This window comes from Rhipicephalus microplus, chromosome 2 (genome assembly GCF_043290135.1).
Source record: "Rhipicephalus microplus isolate Deutch F79 chromosome 2, USDA_Rmic, whole genome shotgun sequence".
Taxonomy (NCBI): domain Eukaryota; kingdom Metazoa; phylum Arthropoda; class Arachnida; order Ixodida; family Ixodidae; genus Rhipicephalus; species Rhipicephalus microplus.
The window spans coordinates 44,686,425-44,711,215 of NC_134701.1; the positions used below are offsets into that span (position 1 = coordinate 44,686,425).

The following is a 24,791-nucleotide window of genomic DNA, read 5'->3' on the forward strand; positions in this document are numbered from 1 at the left end:
ACAAACGCAGAACTCCTTGAGGACAGCCAGGGCTTCGGCGGCATCCTGCACGGTGCGTTGACGTCGCGTCGGCTCATCCTGGCCGTCATCATTGGAACAGTGATTTTGGTCCTCCTCAAGCACTTCCGATAATATATCATCGTCAGTCAGTGAACCAGAAACGGCAACATGATAGTCTATAGCGACGTAGTCTAAAATCTGGATGCACCTAGGAAGGAGAGAGTCAAAACGCGTGTCATTCACCTCATCGTCCTTATTTCCAGTGGGCTCGCGGTTGTCCGCTGGAGTGGCCTCTGGAGTGGCCTCTGGAGGAATATCAGAGTTGTCAGGGCGGACAAAGCCGCTGTGCCAAAAATAATTTGCAATGACCGCGGGCGGCGTTTCGCTCCAGACATGAGCCAACATGTCAATTGCTGTCAGGAGAGTCGCGTTATATGCTCGCCCTGCTTCCTTGCACAGCAGGATTCATTCCAGCACATGCTTTCTGTACCTGCTTTTTACGTGCTGAATTACCCCTTGATCCAGCGGTTGGAGAGCAGCCGTCGGGTTTGCAGGTAGAAATACAAGTTTGACGCACTCCAGCCCTGTAACTCTGGCATGAGCACTGCAGTTGTCAACTAGAAGTAAAACCTTGCGCTTGTTAGCGGTGAAGGGGTGATCGAGTTGGCGCAGCCAAGCTTGGAAAACATCCGAAGTCATCCAGGCCTTTTTGTTGGCACGATATTGCACAGGAAAGTGGTGAATGTTCTTAAAACACCTTGGGTTACGTGCCTTCCCGATGACTAGTAGTGGCAGGCGCTCGGTTCCAGACATACTTGAAGCGAGAAGCACAGGGATCCTTTCTTTGCTCCTCTTCCCTCCAATGTACGGGTCGCCCTTAAACGTGATCGTTTTGTCCAGCAAGGCTTTAAAAAAGAGAGCCATTTCATCGGCATTGAAGACGTTGGCAGGCTCATAACGAGCCAGGTACTGGGGAAGCTCAGTTGTCTTCCAGTCAGCAATACGCTGTTCATCCACTGCTGCTTTTTCTCCGCACACGTTTCAAAAGACCAATCCGTGCCTTTCTCTAAAGCGGGCAAACCAGCATTCAGACACACTGAAAGATTCGATGTTCATTCTCAGTGCATACATTTCAGCTTGCTGACAAGACGTTGGCACGAGCCAGGTACTGGGGAAGCTCGGTCGTCTTCTAGTCGGCAATACGCTGTTCATCCACTGCTGCTTTTTCTCCGCACACGTTTCGAAAGACCAACCCGTGCCTTTCTATAAAGTGGGCAAACCAGCCTTCAGACGCACTGAAAGATTCGATGTTCATTCTCAGTGCATACATTTCAACTTGCTGACAGATCAACTGTCCACTCAAGGGATGCTGGCTGTTCCGCATGTCTGTTATCCACCGCAGCAGTGTGTCTTCCAGCTTTGGGTGTGCTGCCGTCCTTAGTCGTTTTCGTCTTCCGGTGACTTTGCTTCTGTCAAACGCCTCGAAAATTTTTTCTTTGTTCTTCACGTAGTCGCTTAAGGTGCTTCTCTTAACATCGTACTTTTTCATTATCTCCTGTCGAGAAACACCTGCGTCCACGTCTTTGAATATCATAACCTTTCTTTTAAGATCATTTGCTGGCTGCTGTGGCCGCTTAACTCCAGTGACGGTCGCCATGAAGCGTGACGGCGGCGGCAACGTGCACAAACTCAGCCGCAACACGCGAAGTCACAACACAACGAACCAAGACATGAAGTACACCAGTAGGCGTAGCATGGGCGTAGCGAGCAGCTGTTAGTAGACACTGGATGCGTCGGTGACCCAAGCGTTTCCGCCGGGTGGTGACTAGCGCCACCTAGCCACTTCCCCCTCATTCACTATCATCATGGTCATATTCTGCTGCAGTTCGCTCGGTTTCTGTTTCTCCAAAACTACGGTTCTGCCGTCGGTTACAGCAAGCGGTGCTTGAGCCTCCAATCACGACTCTGGATCGCCGGACTCTGGAGTCCCGATAGCCTTATCCGGAGTTGTCCGAGATAACCGGTGCGCGGCTAAATCCCCCCGAATTCATGAGCTCATGAGCTCATTTGACCTCATTGAAATATACACAGTTTTGCCGGGACTGCACCGCGAGTCCGAGTTAACCGAATTTCTGAGTTAACGAGGTCCAGATAAACGAGCTTTTACTGTATATGCTTCAGCACTATTCGTCGCTAGTGCTCACGAGGTTTTGTCCGCGGGAGCAGCATAGAGTGGTCATACAAAAGTTATTGAGTTGGATTTGATACGGCACATGAAAGCAACGATGAAAGCATGTAGAGATAGTGTTTATATACTATTTTTTCTCGATAACAAATTATATAAAAACTCTTAGAGGGGGCTGGCCTTTTTTATAGCAAGCTGCATCATATTCGCTGTAAAAAATTCGTTCGTTGGAAGCATGAAACAATCCACAGCCTCTTCTTTTGACTTTGTTCTCTGTTACACTCCTCTACACTCCCTTCACTATAATTCTTACTGGCCAGATTTCTTCAACATTTCCATAATACACTCCTCTACACTTCCTTCACTATAATTCTTACAGGCCAAATCTCTTCAACGTTTCCATAAAACACTTGTGTAATATGTGAGCGCTAAGTGTTGAGACTATCAGTATTTCCATCTTGTGGGCTACACTCTGTTATTTGCACTTGCACAATAGGAAAGACAGAAAATGCAGCGAAATTGCAAGGTCATTGCATGTGGTAATCATACAAGACATGACCAAGAACGGGGGGGGGGTGCAAATGCATGGCAAAGCACGCTAAAAAACAATATGCAACTGATATTTCTCTTACATGGACCATTTGAGAGTATGTGCATCAATCTTGTCACGGGAATCTCTATTCTGGTGTCATAAGGAGCACCAAAAGAACGAGAAACACCAAGAGAGGAAAACACACTTGATTGTGTATCTTCAGAAACTGTTTTAGGGCCCTTATATAGACAGGGCATGCAAACATTGACACAAGAGAGCAGTCATGACATCGCAAATGCCCACTCTGAAAAATCTTAAACCTGCAGAAAAGAAGGTCAAGTGGTGCATTCTATCACCAGATTCCTCACTCGGGATAAAATAAGACAAATGGCAGCATGCTGCAGTTATTGCGTGGCGGCGCGAACGGCGTAAGCAAAAACTGGCGGTGGCGGCGTAGTGGCGCACAGCTCTCCTTTCCCTGTACAATGCCATGTGGTTTTCCAGTGAGATTCCTGTTTCTTAGAAAGAGGCTATTGTGATTTCAATTTTGAAGCACAGCGAGGATTCGTTCTCTGTAGTGAGTTACAGGCCAATTGCATTAGCAAGTTGCATCTGTAAGCGTTTCGTGAAGATGATTAACCATGGACTAATATATTTCTTGGAAACAAATAACCTACCAGTCAGCGACACCATGCACTTTAAAAATGCTTGACTCAGTCCATCATTTATGCATCCGTCTTTCTACGGGTACTTTTCACACTAGTCCTTTAGAAAGCCTGTATGTAGAATCAAACAAGTGGTCGTTGCAGCTGCAGAGAATGTGTCGTTTGTGTATAACCTCAAAGCTAACGCAGACGAGAAGCACCCCTCACACTACACAATCAATGACTTGCTCAGTTCCACACTGTTTTATACTTGTTTTTCGTTTCGACAGCCCTGCTCGCTTCATGTGAGAGGCCTCTCTGAGAAATTGGGAGTGCCACTTCATGAATCTCTAATGGCTCCTGCTATGTATCTGCCATCGTAGCAATGGCAGCTCATAGAATGGGATGTATCCTTTGTCGAAGTTACGAAACACACACCTTAGACACACATCTGCACATACTTCCTGGAGCTTGAACACGAATACAATTGTCTTGACTTTTTTTTACAGATGCCTCAAAGTCTCACAATTCTGTGTAGTACGCAGCAGTCGGCATCTTTTGTGGATGCCGGCTTACTGCATCCTGATACAAGCATCTTCACCACAGAAGTTTACGCAATACTTGCGGCGGTCAAACATTTCAAACAATTAAAGCTGAAAAAGTCAGGCGAGCAAGCATATATAAGCGCTGCGCATCTCTGGCTTTCTCACCCATGAGGAAGAAGTCGGTGTGGCTTCGAAACGTTGGGTTTCTGAATACATTTTTGGTTAGAGGTTTCTAATTGCCTCAGTTATTTGCCGATTCATTAAGCATTGTAAAAGCTCTCAAATGTTTTGAAAAAAAGCACAAATACCCTATTCTTGTCCCACTTTACTCACTATTATGTGAGGAACCACTTACAGCTATCCACATTTTAATCCAATGCAAGGAATTACACACTTCAAGAAAAAAGATCTACCCATTACCCTAACGAGAGCAAAATATGGCTTCATTCATCGATGTTCATCGGTAGGCATCCTTTCTTCAAACATCAGTCATTGCTCGTATTTTTACAAGATGTTTATAACTTTCACGTCATCTATCCTGGCAATCTGCAGCTGGAGCTCTGAAGAAAGGTCGCTGCTGCGGTAGATACGCTACAAAGCACGGGTCTTGTGGCCCTTAGAAAAAAAGGCATTGCAGAGGCAGCTGTGTGCAATCACATCTCTATATCATTATTATCAGAATCGTTAGTTCCTCACTTTCACACTGCATATTTTATGTCACCCTTATGATTTTAACAGCTGTATATTTTATCTGCCTGTAGCATGAGAAATTTGAGGCCCGTATGCAACCAGTCAACATACCCATTGCTCACATCTTTTGTCTCGTGTACTGGCGCTCTTTAGCCATCTCATGGCCCTTGTGCCAATAAACACCATATATTGATCATAATAAGCTGTTTATTTGGCAGAACTTGTAGCCTGTAAATGGAAGTCAAATTACAGGGATACATACGGGCACTAATAATGCCGAACAAAGCGTCGGCCTTCTATCAACCGACAAGAGGGTGACGCTCGTTGGCATTTGTACATGTGCCTTTGAATATTCCAGCAATATCGCTAGCGGCCACGTAAGTTCAGAAGAATGTGTTGTTTGTTTCATGCAAGTAATCTTAACAAAACTATGTGGTACAATCCTGAAGCTTCTCGAACACACTGCAGGTGCAGTTTGCGCTGAGCATTGCTTATAGTCTTTGTAGGCGTGAACCGAATACAACAAAAACGAAAATAACAAATGCGTGTGGCAATCCTCCCAATGATCCACTCAATGCAGCACTGGTCCGGTTACTTTAGGGTACTCCTTTGTAGATTGGTTATCAGGGATGTTCCGTGGAGGAAATTCTCCCTTTTTCAGGAAATTTCGAGCGATCATTTTGGACGAAAGGGAAAAATGGAATCTTTGTGATAATGCAAGGAATTTCGGAAAGGATTATATTTATCAAGGAAGACCAATTTATTGCCATCAGAGCACGGCTTTGGCTACTGCAATCAGTTCGGGCACGTGTAGCATGCAAGCATAGCCCTTGGGATTAGTCTGATATTTATTTGAACGATCTTCTAGAGTACTGCTGGTGTGGACTCTATGAGCACTATTTGTGATGCAGTACTTAGAGCACTTGACTTTGTTATTCAAGAGCATAGACACTAGTCTTGAATTCAATAGTCGCAAACACGTCACGGACAAGCATTTGTGTGTACACGTGTGTGAAGGGGTGCTCGCAAAACACAAATAATGTGCAGGGAAAGGGCCCAAAACAGGGAATTTTTATTTCTCGAAATGGGAGTTTTTTGGCGTAGTTAGGAACATCACTGTTTCTTATCACTACTTGACTGAAGAGTATGAACTTATGCATTGAATCCATGACACGAATAACGTGCAGTAAAATTTCGTTAATACAAGCACCACATCAGTGAAATCTTTCTACTTGAGTTTTTTTAAATGCGAAGCATTTCTTAGCAAATTTCAGCGACATTGAGTGTATCTATCTAGCTGCCTACGACTTTTAGCTCTCCTGGCCGTTTCAATAATGGTATCAATACAAAACTTGGAATAGCATAACATGACTGTATAAACAATATATTTGATTAGTCATAACATGAAAATCTTGACATGTTTGTCATGAATGTCATGATTTACAATTCATGGTATTGCAGCTCTTCCGGTGGTTTCATTCACATGGCATGTTGCAGAACTGGTGTGGTGTGATATGATTGCATGGGGAACAAAAGCAACAGACTCAAACATGGAAATCATGATATGCGTGTCATGTAACAACATGGCTACATGCCACACTCAAGATGTGCTCGCAGCTGCTTCGCTAGCGTCACATATACCGAATTTGGTATTACGGTACGTGAATGGATGACGAAAGTATGCGACTGGTATGAACATGATAATTGTGATATGCATGTCATGTAACATGAATACATGCCACACTCATGATGCGCTGGCGGCCGTTCCGCTAGCTTTACTTATAGCAAATTCGTTATTACGGGACGCGAACAGACGACATAGGTAAATGACACATCCAAACATGATAATCACGACATGCATGTCATGTAAAAACATGACTACATGCCACACTCATGGTGCACTCGCGGCTGTTTCGCTAGCTTCACATATGCCAAATTTGGTATTACGTGACGTCAATGAATGACGAAGGTTATTGACTGGTGCAAACATGATAATCATGAGATGCGTGTCATGTGAGAATATGACTACATGCCACAGTCAAGGCGCCAATACATTTCGACGTGACATGGTGCGCGTGCTCGCCCACTTCATTTCGTTGCCTCACAGCGGCGTTGCCATGCCAGATGCCGTTCCTGTCATATTATCACAGGCGCGCGCCACGCTGCGTTGCTTTGGCGCATGCGCATTTCAGCGCGTCCAGCATCCCTCCATCATGAAAAGAGGGAGACGCAGTGTTGTCTGGGTAACGCATCGGCACGGAAGGCAGCATATCGCATTTCGCGCCGGTTGCTGTCAGGCCGCGCTGAAGGACACTGGTCGCGCCTGACGTCAGACTATAGAGTGCTCGCGTTTTTGCTTACGTAGCGTCGCTATGCCCAGCGTGCGCGTGCGTCAACGCTACATTGCAGTATATTGGGCCCTTCATGATGCGCTCACGGCCGTTTTGTTAGCTCCACATATACCAAATTTGGTATTATGTGACATCAATGGATGATGAAATATATGACTGACGCGTTCGAAGCTCCATCACTTGAGCTATCACGACAGCTATCCCGCCAGCCACTTTATTGGGTATATTGGGTAATAACGCGTTATTCGAAGGTCGCAGGTTCGAATCCTGCCCACGGCAAGTTATCTTTTCACCCACTTTTCTTTCTTCTCATTTACATTACAATTGGCCTAATAACTTCCCCTATACCTTCTTTGACATTATTGTCTGTTAGATCTCATTAATATTGTATAAAAACACGAAAAATTAGCCCTTAAGTATACACTTGTTTCTCTTATTCATTAACTAGGGTTTCGTACTGGCAGACTTGGTGCCTTTAGGTTATATACGAGGGACTATTGGTCAGCTGCCAGTTAGTAATAAGTTCACGTGCTACGTGACGCCAGGCAGGCTCATAAAGAGTGTGCCACACTCTCGGCCATGGCTACTAGTGGCGCTGACTGACACTCCCACGTTTAAATTGACATAGATACTCAATAAAGTGGCAGGGAGGATAGCTGTCATGGTAGCTCAAGTGGTAGAGCAATATATACTAGTGACGTTCTGCTGCCGCTGTACAATATAATGATGATGAGGGGTCGGTTTTTTCGCGTCATCTATTGAAAATGTTTAAAAGGTCGCATGCGCGTGCATTTTGAGTCTGTGTGGGTCAACAAAAGTGTGGCCCTTACGCGGATTTTTTTTTTTTTCGAATATGTACATGAGAAAAACAAGATGCGGCCCTTACACGCGTTTATATGGTAAATTGCCAAATTGCTCAGTAAATGATTCCCTGTCATGAAATGAAACATTTGAGCGCGAGCAAGGATTGCAGCAGTCTTTGTGGTATTGCAGAGCGCTGTGCAGGAATGGGCCCCTTGATAGAGCAGGAGCTGGAACGCATTGACCGGCGGCATGCATCTCTGGTGGCAGCAAGTCGGCAGCTGACCGACGCCTTCACACTCTACCATAGCCTGATGCGTGCCCCCCCACCGCCATCACAGGCTGCTCTACCTATGGTAAGCTAGATGACATGATGTGCAAGGTTTCTTCAACGTAATGGGTCCATAAAGTGGAGAATTGTTGTCCCAATGCTTCTAAGAAATTTCGTATGGGCATGTTGAAAAGAAAGCACCTGAGTTGATGATGAAATGAATTCCCGAGTCTGGGATTCGAACTTGGAACTAGCACTTTTCTGCGGTGGTGGCTGCATCATCTGGGCTACTCATTAAACAGTAGGGTATCAGCATGAGAGCTAATTAATCTTAAATTCAAAGAAATGAGTGCTGTTTTTATTTTGTGGCTTTGTGCTCTAATGGTTGCATAATTCTTCAATGATAAAGGTGTCCCGTAGGAAAGTCTGCGCAAGCAGGCGTTTTGTGTGTAGCATCGCCATGGACCCGAGCGAACGAGAGCGGTTTCGATTCCCTCTTACATGCAGCCATGTGTGGCATTGCCGTGTCAGGGGAGAAGGGATTCTGGGTATTGCGTACCAAGTGCATACCCCAATAACATTTTGTGCCATCAAAGTTTACTGCTCCACTGAACTTGCAGACGGCACAATATGCCACAAGTGGTTTTTCATCATTTTGATAAGTGTGAAGATAGACTGATCAAAGATTGAGAGTTCTGTGTGATTGGGCGATGCCTTTGCCAATAATGATAGGGAAAAAAATGAAAGGGAGCTGGCGACTAACAACGAACCCGCCAGTGTGACTTACCGCCGACAAAAGCCTTATCACAGTAGACATCCACAGCTATCTGCTCAGGCACACTTGCGGCGTAGTGCCACTATAAGCCTACTGCACACTTTTTATAGGCAAATACCTGAACGTGCTGGGCTGCCAATCGCTGCGGCCTTCTTGTGGAACAATGTTCAAGCGCACACCACTTTACAGAAACACAAGCGGCTCGCTGACAGAGTTTATCATTGCAGATCGCGGGCACAAAGAAACCATGCTGTATCGACTCTAACACGCGCAATCGTAGTGCTGTTTTAACAGTACTGCACGCTGTGATCAAGTGCCTGCCTAAATGTGCCTCTATCCATTGCCAGGACAGCTTGAACATCGTGGAATAGGTATCGCTTGCAGAGAGCTCTTTATCACAGCGTTAACCCAGCAGGCTACTCGCCGTATCAGTGCATGGTCTGAAGAGGAGTGGGTGAATGCTACAGCAAATGGATTGGCAGTCACAGCATGTGTCGATTAGGCGAAGCGCTGCACACAACTAGCCAGCAGACTATTTGGCTCTCTGCGACCATACATACAGCATTTTGAAAAAAAAAAAAATTGCATTAGTTTTTATTAGAAGCAGACCGCGGAACACATGCATCGTGGACAGCCGATTGTTCTGCCACTATCCTACGGGGCGTATTCCAGACCTTGTGTAGTTTCGGAATTGTACTTGGCGTTGTCACTGCATGAGATCAGATGGTTGTGGGAGAGTTATGGAATTTTTAGATGCGGAGCATCTAATACTAGAGGCTTGTAGTGCGGCGCCGTCCGCAAGCTTCCTCCTCCTTCTTCCACCATCTGTGCATCCCTTCCTCCTCTACACACCGCACGCGCTTCACTCCTCCACCATCTGTGCACCCTTCCTCCTCTACACACCGCGTGCGCTTCTCCTCTTCACGAACATTCGCTAGCTGTATAATGTAGCGCGCATGCGCCGTCACGCTTCGAAAACATCGGCAGCTGACGCGTGCGCAGGCGCCGTCGCGCTTCGAGAACATCGGCAGCTGACAATGCATGCGCCGTCGCGGTGTATATATACTCAAGGTCGGTGCTCGCTCGCTCAGTTGCCGCTCGTCGTTTGGTTTGTACGGCGCGTCGACGTCCGAGGTCGCTATGATCGACGTCCCTTCGACCAGCGCCGGCCAAAGTGTTGGCGGAACCGCAACCAAGTCGTCGTCCGAAGACAAGGCAGCGCGGAGAAGAGCTCGCGACGCCGAACGTAAACGTCGGCGTCGAGCGGAAGATGCTCAACTTAGAGAACGTGAAGCCGCTGAGAGACGTCAGCGTCGAGCAGCAGCACCGGATTCGGCCGCTTTGAAACGTAAGCGTCGACAAGAGGACCCGGACTTTCAAAAACGGGAAGCCGAGTGCAAGCGTCGGCGACGAGAGGCCGATCCCGATGCTGCCCGCGAGCGCAAGCGCGCCGAGGTAGCGGCGTGGCGCGTCAAGCAGTATGCCACGCCCAACGCTCGCTTCAAGCGCGACTTCCTCGACCGAAGCTTCGGCCACACCTGCAAGGTGTGTGATCGTCTTTGGTTCGATAACAACTTAACTCGGATCGGCAACATTCAGAACAACTCCAAAGCGTTGTCGGTTCTTTGCGATACGTCTGGAAAGGGCACCGACTATGCCGACTACGTCGTGTGCTCCGCATCCTCCTCGGTGTTCCACCGAAAGAAGCTGCGGGCAATTTTTTCTCCACTTTATCAGAATGAAAGAAATGGCTTTGTGTATGTTTGTTGGGAGAGCGGGCACTTCAGACAATATCTGTTGTGGCACTGTATTTATTCCTTTGTTAGTAGAGATAACGCACATCAGGAGATGCAAATTTGTAGCTGGTGATTAATGCATAGTACATTTAATGTGCAGTTATGCCGCCGTTCCTGGGAGATGTGTACTAATGAGGTTTCATTGTAATGTGTGAGCGCCAGGTGCAGCAAGGACTCTATATGAGCCAAGGATAGCAAGTTTCGACTGAATCCACAAAAAAAAAAGCACATGTATTATTCTTTGAAAAGAGAGGCAGTCATCCCGAACCTGACATCCAACTGCGTGATCAGAGTTTGTCCATAACTGCTAAATATAAATCCTTAGGCCTAATCTGAGATGCCAAGCTAACCTTACCACCACACATCAAGTATTCAAGAAACAAGTCTTAAAGCACTGAATGCACTAAATGTGCTGTCACGCACTACGGGAAGTAGTAAGAAGTGTCTGATGAACTTGCATAGAAGTTTACCTTATTGCGCACTGCTTAAAGGACGAACACTTGGGATGAAGAACTAGACGGACACAAGTGCAAACTTTGAACCGAGTTTAATGGACAGAAACGTGATGCTTTTATGCAATCACTTTTCATGGTTACAAAAAAGGTTTGCAAAAATGAATCACAAAAACTGTTTATACAGTACAATTCAAATGACTAGTCATGCTGAGGTAATACACAACTATCACACATCTTGCATTGTGGTTTAAGATACATCATTCCGTTCTGGTTCCTGTCAAAGAAGCCATACTGATGCAGTCATCTTTCAGGTGGACAATCACGAATGCCTCAATTATTTCGCACATCATCTGATTATTGTGCCTAGCTGTCACCTTAGTTTTACGGAAATCTGGCTGGCATCCGCAATCTCGACAATGCTAGTCTAGGTAGCCTTGCACCGATTTGTGCACATTGATGTAGTGCTCTCGCAGTCTTTTGTTAAGGCACCTACCTGCTTGTCTGGTCTACGTATTTCTTTCCACATGTAAGTGGAATTACGTACACCACTTTTAAAACACAACCCACAAATTTGTTTTTGTGCCTAGTTGTGCGCGCACTTGTTTCCTTCACATTTTTCTTACCAACTATGCGAAGTGACAACTGACGGGGAGCTGTAAAAACCACTTTCACTCCGAAATCACCCCTAATCTTTTTTTTAGACTATAGATGTCGTGAAAGTAAAGTACCGTACTTACTCGATTCTACCGCGCCCTCGATTGTAACACGCACCCGATTTCCACCGCGAAAAAAAAAAAAAAAAACGTAAGACATCGATTGCAACGCGCACCCATTTTTTCTCGCTGGCCCGCATGATCACACCACTCGAAAAAACGACTCCTTTCGGGAGCGTCTTCCATTTAAATATGAGGTACGGGCGAAGCTTGTGCCCATCTGACGTGTAACAGATCATTGCCGTCACTGTAGTTTTACCGTGGACCGATGTCAGCACGCGAACTTGCTTCGCCCCCTTCTTCTCGACGGTTGTGGTGCCAGGCATGTCGAAGTAAAGAGGCGTCTGATCGGCATTCCCGATTTGCCCAAGCAGGTAGTCGTTGTTGCACCGCAAGTTTAGGACGAACCTCTGAAAACTGTGAAGCTTTTCATCGTACTCCTCCGCAAAACTTTTCGCATATGTATGTTCCCCTTCGGAGGGAAAAGCCTTTCCTCTTCATAAAGTTAGTTAGCCAGCACCTGCTCGCCTTAAACTGGCTCCGCATTAGACATTTTTCTAAGACTAATTGCATAGCCCGCACTTGGAGCAGTTCTGCCGTCACAGGCCGCTGTGCTGCTCGCTGCTAAAGCACATACTCACCGAGCAGCTCTTTAATTTACGGAAACCGACCCTGCTGTCTGCTTTTGTTTCCGCCGGTCCCGCACACACGTTTCGGGAACTCCGAACGACCGCGATGCGGCCCGATTTCCGTCCGTTTCTGCACACGCGATGACTTTTCTTTTAAAAGGGGCATCGTGGTGCACTCGAGTTTTTGGAGTCGGCCATTCCACGCCGTCGATGCCAATGCACTACTAGATAACTCCTCAGCACACGTACGAAGTGCCGCACATGAGAAACACATAGGCAGAAATGGACGACGCGCCATGCCGACGCACGTAGGGGGCGGCCATTTTAGATTTGCGGATGGCAATAGATTGGCCGTAATTTTTTTGTTCGTACTCGATTCTAACGCGCATGCGATTTATGAACTCGCTTAACCGGAAAAAAGGTGCGCATTAGATTCGAGTAATTACGGTATTGCCACAGTCCTACGCAACTTCCTATTTTCATACTGGGATTTTTGCTGCTCTTGTTCTTTCTGTGTCTTCTTGACTGCAAAAATGGTGTGTCCTGCACACAAGTCGGCCAATCCTGTTTGAGAGCCGGCATTTTGCACCCTAATGGTAGTGTCTTCACAACAGAGGCTTATGCGATATTAGTGGTCGTTAGACACATTATGCAGTTAAAACTACAAAGTGCAATATATTCGAATTCCCTTAGCATTGTAAAAGCCATGAAAACCCTGAAAAAACACAAAACTTCTGTTTTTGTCTCACTTTACTCACTCAAAGAGCATGTTTGTGCTATGCTGGGTGCCAGAGCACTGTAAGATCGAGGTTCACATGCTGGCAGACCAGCTAGCTGCATCCCCCCACAACACTGCCAATACATCCATAGCTGTCCCTGCATTGGGTCTGAAACCTTTATTAAAAAAAAAAACCCAAGATAAGCTGCACTTTCCTCTGAAGCTGACCACCCATGTTGGACAGATTTCACATTTTGCAGACTTGAAATAGTACTCACAGCACACGCACTCCCTTTGTCCAGTGGTGACCCAACGAGCTGTGATATGAGATGAGCCACTAACAGTGCTGCATATGCTCATACAATATCCACGACTGGAGTGTTACAGATGGAAACATTTTGCATTAATATACCAACAACAAATGCCACCTTATTCATCAATCAGGGGTGCGACGACTGCACCAATTTCGCCAATTTTATACAATTCCCCTTTGTGTAGCTGAGGTGCACCAAAACCATGAAAGTCCCTGAACTTGCGCTACACTCCACCAAAATGCCCGATGAGCCTCAGGATGATATCGGGTGTGCTAATTTTAGCGAGAAATGGACGGCCACATTGGTCGCCTGCACTTTGCGTCATGGATTAAACTAAGTGCGAAGACCTTAAACCACGGTGTAATTGTTGTACGTATACTCGTTAGGTGAGGACACTTGCGAAACGCGATCGACCAGTTGCAGTGCAAGATAAAGTAACAACATCATGCGCCCATAGGTCTGCTGACCACAGCGCATACCTATCGGCGAGAAGGTGGAACGTCAAGTAAAAAAAAAAATCTCGGCATATTGTCACGGGGTCATGACGTGGTCGAAGACAGGAGACTGTGTTGGAATTTAACTGTTTACTTGGGCGAACCTGTGCCCGGTAAACGGAAAATCTGATTACAGTAGCAGTCTTGGACTGATAGCGGCCAACGGAGCGTCGGCCGTCGATCAACTACCGACAAGCGGCGAAGCGCGTCGGCATTTATACTCTTGGCGCCAAATGTTCTAGCGTTATCGCTGGCGGTGGCGTAGGTTCCAGAATAATCTGTACAGCTCTCAGGGTAGGCGTGATCTTATTGAAATGATCTACTACAGTCCACAAAAAGGAAGTTAACTTCTTTGGCGCAAACAATACGGAAAAAGGAAAAAAGAAGGCGAGGAAAGAAACAGATTGACGCCAAACTAACAACTACTTTATTCTTCACACAGCAACGCATATATATGCCGAAACCACATACATTGCATGCGCACGCACAGCTTCGTATCGTATACGTAAAAACGAAAAATTCCTAAACCTTAACACATCACACCACACACCTGAATGTACACGCGTGTTGTCATATTACACTTGTAGAACACGATATCTTAACCAAGATGTGTACGCAAAAATTCATATTCGATGGCATGCAAAGAAACGGAAGTATCACTGATACAGTCAGCTCCGCTTTTCTTAATATGATAAGCCTCCAAAGCAAGTCTTGCATCTTCATTCCTGCTCCTGCCCAGAATCATCGTATCATGAAACCGTGGCGAACATCCAATGCAGGATTGCAAGTGAGCAACAAGATGTGCCCCTTTGTCTACCTTGTTAACTATTTTTTGCGCATGTTCCCTAAGACGCTCGTTTATGCAACGTCCCGTTTGCCCGATGTAGATCCTGCCACATACTAGAGGTATGCCATATACCACACAGGTGATGCAAGAAATAAAGCAGACACCGTGTTTTATTTTGCACCCAGTTTTGCTACTACCGCAGGTGCGGGAGCACAACTTCAAGAGTTTGTTGGGCGCAGAGAATACCAAGGAGACCCCATGCCTGTTAGCAACTCTCTTGAGTTGATGTGTGACCTTATGTAAATAAGGTATCACAACAGGCCTGAACGTATCACGTTCACATGTCGCCTTCTTTCTTGTTTTCCTTTTCTGAAGCAGGGCTTCAGCTACGGCTGTAAGGAGCGTCATAGGGTAACCTGCGGCCAAAATACGGCGTACCTGATTTTCAAAACTCTCCTGCATTTTATGAGCGCACGACTTTCTGAGAGCTGAATCTATGCAGGTTGAGACTATTCCTCTTTTAACCACTTTCGAGTGGGCCGACTTAAAATGTAACAGCTCCTTCTGTACACGGGGACTGTAAGCCCAACACACATGCCGGTAACATACCTCTAGACTAAGGTCAAGAGCTTGTAAGACATTTTCCTGGGGCAGCTCATGCGTGAAAGTGAGCCCTTGTCCGTGTTGCTTAAAAGCATTTAAAACATCAGTCACCGTATCACTGTAGTCAGAGCCAATATTTAAAAACACAATAAAATCATCTACATATCTAAAAACTCTTAACACCTTAAAAACTTTAAAAACATTTTGTAGAGACCTATCGACATGGGCTAAAAAAATGTTGACAAGTACAGGAGCAACACAGGATCCGATGCAAATGCCATCACGCTGAATAAAATGCTGGTCATTAAAAACTATAAATGTGACCTTAAGAAGACTCATTGAAGCTAGGTGGAAATGCCTTTTAAAGGTTTTGTGCATTGCAGCAAAGAAGGACAGTCCTAGGTCCAAAATTAACGTCAAAGTAATAGGTAATGTTAGCCTGCCTGAAAATGTTTCTCGTTTGTTGTCCAAAGGGCCCAAGTTTTGCATGCCTTCCAGTATTCCTGCGCATGAATTGGTGGCTTTCAATAGAAATGTGGCTTCAAAGGCACAGCAAGTAGTGCGCGATCGATGCCTACTTGAAGGGGTGGAGTGCCTAGATAAAGCTGTGTCCAAGCAAGGAGCAAAACGCATGGATTTCAGTGTTAAACATACGTTGTCCTACTTAAGGAATAATAACCTATGTCTTGTGCAGGGAGACAAGGAAGGTGGTTTTGTTGTAGTAGAAAGGGGGGCTTTTAATGAAAAAGCGTTACAAGCAGTGACAAAAAATTTTGTAGCGGTTAAGAAAAGCGAAATTCGCGTAAAATCAAGATTCGTGGAATTTTGTAACAAGTTGGCGCTCGCGCCGCTTGCGAGAAGTATTCAGAGAAGTAAAGCCAATTGTTTAAATGTGTTTTTCACAGCTAAAACGCACAAGCCTGAAACGCCTTTTAGAACCATTATTAGTGAGTCTGGGTGTTGGCAACACAACGTAAGCCAATTTTTGCAGAAAAAGCTGGGGTGGCTAAGTGTCAACGACCCGTTCCGCACTAAGAATTCTGAAGATATAGTAAAATTTTGTAGTGGGAACGAAAAAGTGGGCTATGTTTTCTCGGTTGATGTCCAGGATTTGTTTTACTCTGTACCGCAGCAAGGGTTATTGTTATCTGTGCATGAATGCATTGAAGAAAACGGTGCTATCTCGTTTCAGAACGAGGTCGGGTTGAACGTGGCGAATTTTATGAGTTTGTTAGAATTCTATCTTAAGGTCACATTTATAGTTTTTAATGACCAGCATTTTATTCAGCGTGATGGCATTTGCATCGGATCCTGTGTTGCTCCTGTACTTGTCAACATTTTTTTAGCCCATGTCGATAGGTCTCTACAAAATGTTTTTAAAGTTTTTAAGGTGTTAAGAGTTTTTAGATATGTAGATGATTTTATTGTTTTTAAATATTGGCTCTGACTACAGTGATACGGTGACTGATGTTTTAAATGCTTTTAAGCAACACGGACAAGGGCTCACTTTCACGCATGAGCTGCCCCAGGAAAATGTCTTACAAGCTCTTGACCTTAGTCTAGAGGTATGTTACCGGCATGTGTGTTGGGCTTACAGTCCCCGTGTACAGAAGGAGCTGTTACATTTTAAGTCGGCCCACTCGAAAGTGGTTAAAAGAGGAATAGTCTCAACCTGCATAGATTCAGCTCTCAGAAAGTCGTGCGCTCATAAAATGCAGGAGAGTTTTGAAAATCAGGTACGCCGTATTTTGGCCGCAGGTTACCCTATGACGCTCCTTACAGCCGTAGCTGAAGCCCTGCTTCAGAAAAGGAAAACAAGAAAGAAGGCGACATGTGAACGTGATACGTTCAGGCCTGTTGTGATACCTTATTTACATAAGGTCACACATCAACTCAAGAGAGTTGCTAACAGGCATGGGGTCTCCTTGGTATTCTCTGCGCCCAACAAACTCTTGAAGTTGTGCTCCCGCACCTGCGGTAGTAGCAAAACTGGGTGCAAAATAAAACACGGTGTCTGCTTTATTTCTTGCATCACCTGTGTGGTATATGGCATACCTCTAGTATGTGGCAGGATCTACATCGGGCAAACGGGACGTTGCATAAACGAGCGTCTTAGGGAACATGCGCAAAAAATAGTTAACAAGGTAGACAAAGGGGCACATCTTGTTGCTCACTTGCAATCCTGCATTGGATGTTCGCCACGGTTTCATGATACGATGATTCTGGGCAGGAGCAGGAATGAAGATGCAAGACTTGCTTTGGAGGCTTATCATATTAAGAAAAGCGGAGCTGACTGTTCAGTGATACTTCCGTTTCTTTGCATGCCATCGAATATGAATTTTTGCGTACACATCTTGGTTAAGATATCGTGTTCTACAAGTGTAATATGACAACACGCGTGTACATTCAGGTGTGTGGTGTGATGTGTTAAGGTTTAGGAATTTTTCGTTTTTACGTATACGATACGAAGCTGTGCGTGCGCATGCAATGTATGTGGTTTCGGCATATATATGCGTTGCTGTGTGAAGAATAAAGTAGTTGTTAGTTTGGCGTCAATCTGTTTCTTTCCTCGCCTTCTTTTTTCCTTTTTCCGTATTGTTTGCGCCAAAGAAGTTAACTTCCTTTTTGTGCTATGTACCAACTAGACCCAACGCAAGTTTTACTACAGTCCGGAAGCTTCTCGAAAACAGCCGGCGCTGTTTCCGCTGAGAATTGTGTAGTGTTTTGGGACGATAACAAAACTTGGGAAATGGAATGTGGCACTGCCCCCCTCTGAAAAAGGCATCGTCCCGATGCTTTAACTAAAGATGAAGGTACAAGAATAATGCAAGAAAGTACAATAAATAAACTACGATACAATAATAATACAAAAAACACTGTTTCAGTCAGTTAACGCACATGAAACGGCTTGAGGGGCGCGACATGGACGACTTCAGGTCGCGATCGGCGTCGTTGATAGTTCGTGATGCCATCAGGGACAACCTCGTAATCAAGTGGGCCGAGACGTGGAACCAGCTTGTACGGTCTGAAGTACCATCGCAGATGCTTTTCACTTAGTCCACGTCGGCGTATCTGCGTCCACACCCAAAACGTTCACCGGGCTGGTATTCCACGAAGCGTCGTCGAAGATTGTAACGGCGGCTGCCGGTTATCTGTTCGTTCTTGATACGGAGATGCGCGAGTTGTCGGGCTTCTTCGGCGCGTTGAAGGTACTCACTCACATCGAGGTTTTCTTCGTCGGTGACGTTGGGTAACATGGCATCGAGCGTCGTTGCCGGGTTCCTTCCGTAGACCAATTTGTATGGAGATATCTGCATAGTCTCCTGCACCGCCGTGTTGTATGCGAAAGTCACGTACGGAAGAATGGCGTCCCACGTCTTGTGTTCGACATTGACGTACATTGCCAGCATGTCGGCGATCGTCTTGTTAAGCTGCTCGGTGAGGCCGTTGGTCTGTGGGTGGTACGCTGTCGTCCGGCGGTGGTTTGTCTGGCTATATACCAAGATTGCTTGAGTTAAGTCGGCAGTAAATGCCATTCTTCTGTCGGTGATAAGGACCTCCGGGGCGCCGTGACGTAGGACGATATTTTCGACGAAGAACTTAGGTACCTCGGGTGCACTGCTTTTGAGAAGGGCGTTTGTCTCGGCGTAGCGGGTGAGGCAGTCGGTAGCTACCACGATCCACTTGTTTCCAAAAGTCGACGTCGGGAATGGCCCCAGTAGCTCCATACCAATCTGCTGGAAAGGTCGGTGAGGTGGTTCAATTGGCTGCAGACGTCCCGCCCGCCTTGTCGGTGGTGTCTTGCGCCGTTGACAGTCCCGGCATGTCCTCACATAATGAGTGACATCGGTGGTAAGACGTGGTCAATAGTGCCTTTCTTGTATCCTTGCGAGCGTGCGAGAAACACCGAGGTGCCCTGCCGCCGGATCATCGTGCAAGGCCTGCAAGAGTTCTGGACGCAGAGCTGAAGGCACCACAAGGAGGTACTTAGCTCGAAGCGGTGAAAAGTTTTTCTTTTGTAGAAGACTGTTTCGCAGGAAGAACGAAGCAAGTGCGCGCTTGAATATCTTTGGGACTTCGGCGGTCCTGCCTTTGAGGTATTCTATTAGGGCCTTAAGTTCCGGGTCGGCCCACTGTCGTTCAGCAAAGTCGTCGGTAATTATCGTTCCCAAGAAGTAGTCGTCATCCGGGTCGTCGGGTGGGGGTTGGTCGACAGGCGCATGAGAGAGACAGTCGGCGTCGGAGTGTTTCTCGCCGAACTTGTAAATGACAGTAATGTCACATTCTTGAAGTCTCAGGCTCCATTGTGCGAGGCGACCTGAAGGGTCCTTCAAGGTGGCTAGCCAACACAAGGTGTGGTGGTCGCTCACAACTTTGGAGGGCCTGCCATAGAGGTAGGGGCGAAATTTCGACGTAGCCCAGATGATGGTGAGGCACTCCTTTTCTCTTGTGGAAGAATTGGCTTCTGCTTTGGATAGCGATCGGCTGGCGTAACTAATAACCCTTTCAAGTCCGTTAGCCCTCTGCACAAGAATGGCGCCAAGACCTACGCTGCTCGCGTCAGTGTGTATTTCTGTCTCGGCGAATTCGTCGAATTGGGCAAGAACGGAGGCATCTGGAGGCGATGTTCAAGCTCCTGGAAAGCGTGTTCCTTTGGCGTTTCCCACGTGAACTCCATGTCGGCCTTGGTAAGGTTAGTGAGAGAATCGGCGATGCGGGCGAAGTTTTTCACAAACCACCTATAATAGGCGCACAGGCCCAGAAATCGGCGCACTGCCTTTTTGTCAGTGGGCGGCGGGAAGTAGGCGATGGCGGCTGTTTTCCGTGGATCGGGACGAACTCCAGATTTGCTAATAACGTGCCCCAGAAACAAGAGCTCCTCGTACGCAAATCTACACTTTTCTTGCTTCAGTGCGAGTCCAGACGTCTTGATGACTTGAAGTACAGCTTCAAGGCGCCGAAGATGCTCGTCGAAACTCGAGGAAAACAGGACAACGTCGTCCAAGTACACAAGGCAAGTCTGCCACTTCAATCCTGTCAGTACTGTATCCATAACGCGCTGACAAGTTGCAGGCGCTGAGCAAAGACCGAAGGGCATCACCTTAAACACGAACAGGCTGTCCGGTGTTATAAACGCCGTCTTCGCTCGGTCTCTTTCGTCGACTTCGATTTGCCAATAGCGAGTCTTGAGGTCCATTGACGAAAAGTACTTGGCGTTATGGAGCCGATCAAGTGCGTCGTCTAATCCCGGCTGCGGCGGCTGCATTTCCGATGGAGGCGTAAATGTCGTGGCCCGTGTGCTCAGATTTGGGTGCACGTTAAAGAACCCCCGGTGGTCAAAATTTCCGGAGCCCTCCACTACGGCGTCTCTCATAATCATATGGTGGTTTTGGGACAATAAACCCCACAAATCAATCAAGTGCGTCGTCTATTCGTGGGAGAGGATACACGTCCTTTCTTGTGATTTTGTTCAGGCGATGATAATCGACGCAGAATCGTAGGGTCCCATCCTTTTTTTTCGCTAACACCACGGGGGATGCCCATGGGCTCTTGGACGGCTGGATAATATCATCCCGCAGCATTTCATCAACTTGTCTCTTGATGGCCTCACGTTCTCGCGTCGAAACCCTGTACGGACTCTGACGGAGTGGTCTGGCATTTTCTTCGGTTATGATGCGATGTTTCGTGATCGGGGTCTGGCGAATTTTCGATGACGACGAAAAGCAATCTTCGTATTGCAGGAGCAGGGCCTTGAGCTGTTCTTGCTTATGGTTCGGAAGTCTGGGATCGACATCGAAAGCTAGGGAGGGGCTTGGTTCCTCTGAGCAGGTTCCGCAAAATCGGCGAGGGCGAAAGCACTGGTGGCTTCGACAATTTCTTCGTTGTATGCGACCGTTGTTCCTTTGTTCACATGTTTGTACTCATTGCTGAAATTTAGGAGCATAACCGTTGCTTTGCCTCCCCGCAGCTCTGCAATTCCTCTTGCGACGCAAATATTTCGGGGGACCAACAGATGCTGACTGCCTTCAACGACGCCTTCCAAGTCAGGTGATTTAGGAGCTCCGACTGAAGTGACGCTGGAGTGAGGCGGAATGGTGACGTGTTCTTCCAGAACATTCAATGCATGGTTTCCTGACGGCGTGGGCGGCGGTAGTGCTTCTTCTGTGGATAACGTTATCGACTTTGTTTTTAGGTTGATGACAGCACCATCGAGGCATAAGAAATCCATGTGTAGGATGACATCTCTTGAGCATCGCTGTAGGACTACGAAGTCTGTAGAACTACGAAGTCTGCAGGATAAATACAGCCGTTAATGGTGACTCTCGCTGTGCAGATTCCTGCAGGCGTTACGTGATGACCTCCAACTGTGCGGATTTCAGGGTCTTCCCAAGCTGTCCTAACTTTCTTTAACTTCGCGGAGAACGACCCACTGATGACGGAGTAGTCGGCTCCAGTATCGACGAGAGCAGTCACACTGTGGCCGTCAATAAGAATGTCGAGGTCGCTAGTTCGCCGTATCGCATTACAGTTAGGGCGTGGCGTCGGGTCACGGCTGCGTCGGCTTGTTCCGTTGCTTCCATGTTGCGTCGTCAGGTCACCTTCGGTAAGTGAGGTTTCGCCGTCAGGGGTTTGCCTGGTTGGCATTGTGTTTGGAAAGCTCCGTCCCGGCGTCGTTGTCGTCGGAGGAAGATCTTCGGTAGTTCGTCGCACAGCAACCGCACCTCCATCGGTTGCTGCCCTTAGTTTCCCGGATATGGGCTAAAAGACCGGTCCCATGTTAGGCCACAGTACTGCCGGTGGTGCGGTGACGTGCGGCGGCTGGGCGACGGCGAACGGGAAGGGCTTCGTGGTGTCCTGTCAGGTAGTCGGCAATGTCATGTGGCCGTTCTCCTGGCTGTGGATGCGGTGCATTGACGGCAAAGCCACGCAGTCCCATCTGTCGGTACTGTCAACGGCGGTATGTGTGTCCGGCCTCATCGCAGTGGTAGCAGAGCGGCCGGTGGTCAGGGGTGCGCCAGACGTCAGTCTTCCTCGGTGCACTGCACTGGGCCGCTGGCGAACAGTAGGACGTCGGTGGCGTCTGGCGACGGAAGTGCGATGGGGGAGCGTTTTGGCGTGTGCGTGGAGGAGGGGCGCGGCGGCGGGCTGCAGCAGCATAGCTCATGGCTTGCAGCTGAGGCTCTTGAGGCTGAGAAACGCCCAGCGATTGCTGGGTCTCCTGGCGTACGACGCCTGCGATGGATTCCACGTGAGGCTGCGCTGAAGGAAGTAATTTTCGCAGCTCTTCTTGCACGATCGCTCGGATCGTCTCACGCAAGTCAGTGGTTCCAAGCGCTTGAATGCCGGCGTAGCTTGTAGACGAGAAGCTACGTTTATATTGCCGCGTGCACATCTCGAGCATCTTCTCTATCGTAGATGCTTCTGAAATGAATTCGGTGACCGTCTTTAGCGGGTTTCATATCAGGCCGGCAGTTCCTGCTTCGCTCCTCGCATGAGCAGACGGACCTTCTCCTCGGACATGTCGGAGTCAGCGTGGCAGAAAAGTTCAATCATATATTCCGTGAATAGCGCCACGTTTTCATTTGGCATCTGCATGCGGGTTTCGAGGAGAGCTGTGGCCTTCTCCTTGCGCACCACACTTGCGAAAGTGGTGAGGAACCTGGCGCGAAAGGCGTCCCACGTTGTGAGGCTTCGCTCTTGATTCTCGAACCAGGTCTGAGCAGCATCTTCTAAGGCGAAATACACATGCCGGAGCTTGTCATTTTTGTGCAGTCATTGAAGGCGGCGACGTGGTCGAAGCTTTCGATCCAGCTTTCCGGGTCTTCCAGTGGCGAACCGCGGAAAGTTGGCGGCTCTTTGGGTTGCCGAAGCAAGAGTGGTGCAGGCTGCACGGGGGCGGTCATGGTTGCAGTAGTTGATGTCGGGATCCGGGTCTGCCTGGCTGCTTCAGGAAGGGGCTCGTACTTTGGTTGTAGTCCCCTCTGCCTGCGGCTTGTTCGCAGTTCAGGGTTAGCGTCCGTGTCTTCTTTGCTGCTTGGGCTGGGGTCGCGGCTTGAAGGGGGCGTCCGGAACATCAAAGAAGCAGCACCTCCACCAGATGTCACAGGGTCGTGACGTGGCCGAAAACAGGAAACTTAGTGTTGGAATTTAAATGTTTGTTTGGGCGAACCTGTGCCCGGTAAACGGAAAGTCCGATTACAGTAGCAGTCTTGGACTGATAGCGGCAAACGGAGCGTCGGCCTTCGATCAACTACTGACAAGCGGCGAAGCGCATCGGCATTTATACTCTTGCCGTCGAATGTTCTTGCATTATCGCTGGCGGTGGCGTAGGTTCCAGAATAATCTGTACAGTTCACAGAGTAGGCGTGATCTTATCGAAATGATCTACTACAGTCTGGAAGCTTCTTTAAAACTGCCGGCGCGGTTTGTGCTGAGAATTATGTAGTGTTTTGAGGCGATAACAAAACTTGGGAAATGGAACGTGGCAATATCGACGGACTGAATGATGATGAGTGGGGCTAAGCATCCATCAATCCATCCGCGCTTTTGTCCATCTGTTCGTGCATCCATCTGTCCATCTGTATGTCTGTGTGCCCGTCCGTCCACCTATTGAACACTCCTAGTACTGCCATCTTGCACCTTTCATCTTATATTCACAATATAGAAGTACCGCCATCCAGTGGACATTCCAAGAAGTAAACGAGTGGTGACTACATACGACTAGTACGATGACTACTACTACTACTACTACATGCGTTGTGGATGCATGACCCACGACATAAGAATCTGCGCCCATAAAAAAAACATTTCGCGGTAACTATGAATTTCCTAGTCATCAAACATGGTTTTGGCATATTAGGAATGTATACCACGTTTCCTGCGCACAAACAAGGCCGACGCACTGCAAATGATGTTACTAGCCATCACGTTGGTTGCCATAGCAACGACACAGAAACAATTTTTCTGGCTTGAAGATACGTCTTCCCGGTGATAGATACCATGAGTTGGGCTAACAGGCGCGTGCCATTGTTACTTTATCTGGTTGAACGCACTTTGTAAAAGAGCCGAGAAGTTGTGCTCTAAATCTAACCCCACCATCAAAGAAAAAGGGGGGAGGGGGGATTAGGGTGAAGTGTTTTGAAAAGTGCTTGGCTTTGTTCTAACTTACGCAGAACACTGCTTAAGTGGCATTCGCCGCAATGCCGTGTAAAAGTGTGTCACTATTTGGAAGGGGCTGTTAGCCCTAGTCAAGGGACACAGCACATTTTGTTCAATTACTCATGCGTAAATACGCTGCATAATTGTGGGTAGTAGTATGATCGCTGGCTTCTAGAAAGGTCACTGGCAATCATTTGTAGAAGTGAATGACATTTCTGCTACCCTAAAAAAATATAAAAAAATTTTGCATCATTTATTTTTTTTTCCCTGCCACCTCACTCCTCGGTTTTTTTAATCTCTTGACTTTCAAGGTCGCCAGCTTCACTAGA

At 47.3% G+C, this 24,791-nt stretch overlaps 1 protein-coding gene across 1 annotated transcript in view; it reads left to right on the plus strand.

The window, feature by feature from the left end:
• The window catches only part of Stam (signal transducing adaptor molecule), a 232,534-nt gene that overhangs the window by 178,639 nt on the left and 29,104 nt on the right, over nt 1–24,791 (plus strand). The window contains exon 11 of the mRNA XM_075886399.1: nt 7,941–8,104. Coding sequence (XP_075742514.1) covers nt 7,941–8,104 — 164 coding nt within the window. The remainder of the gene's footprint in view (nt 1–7,940; nt 8,105–24,791) is intronic.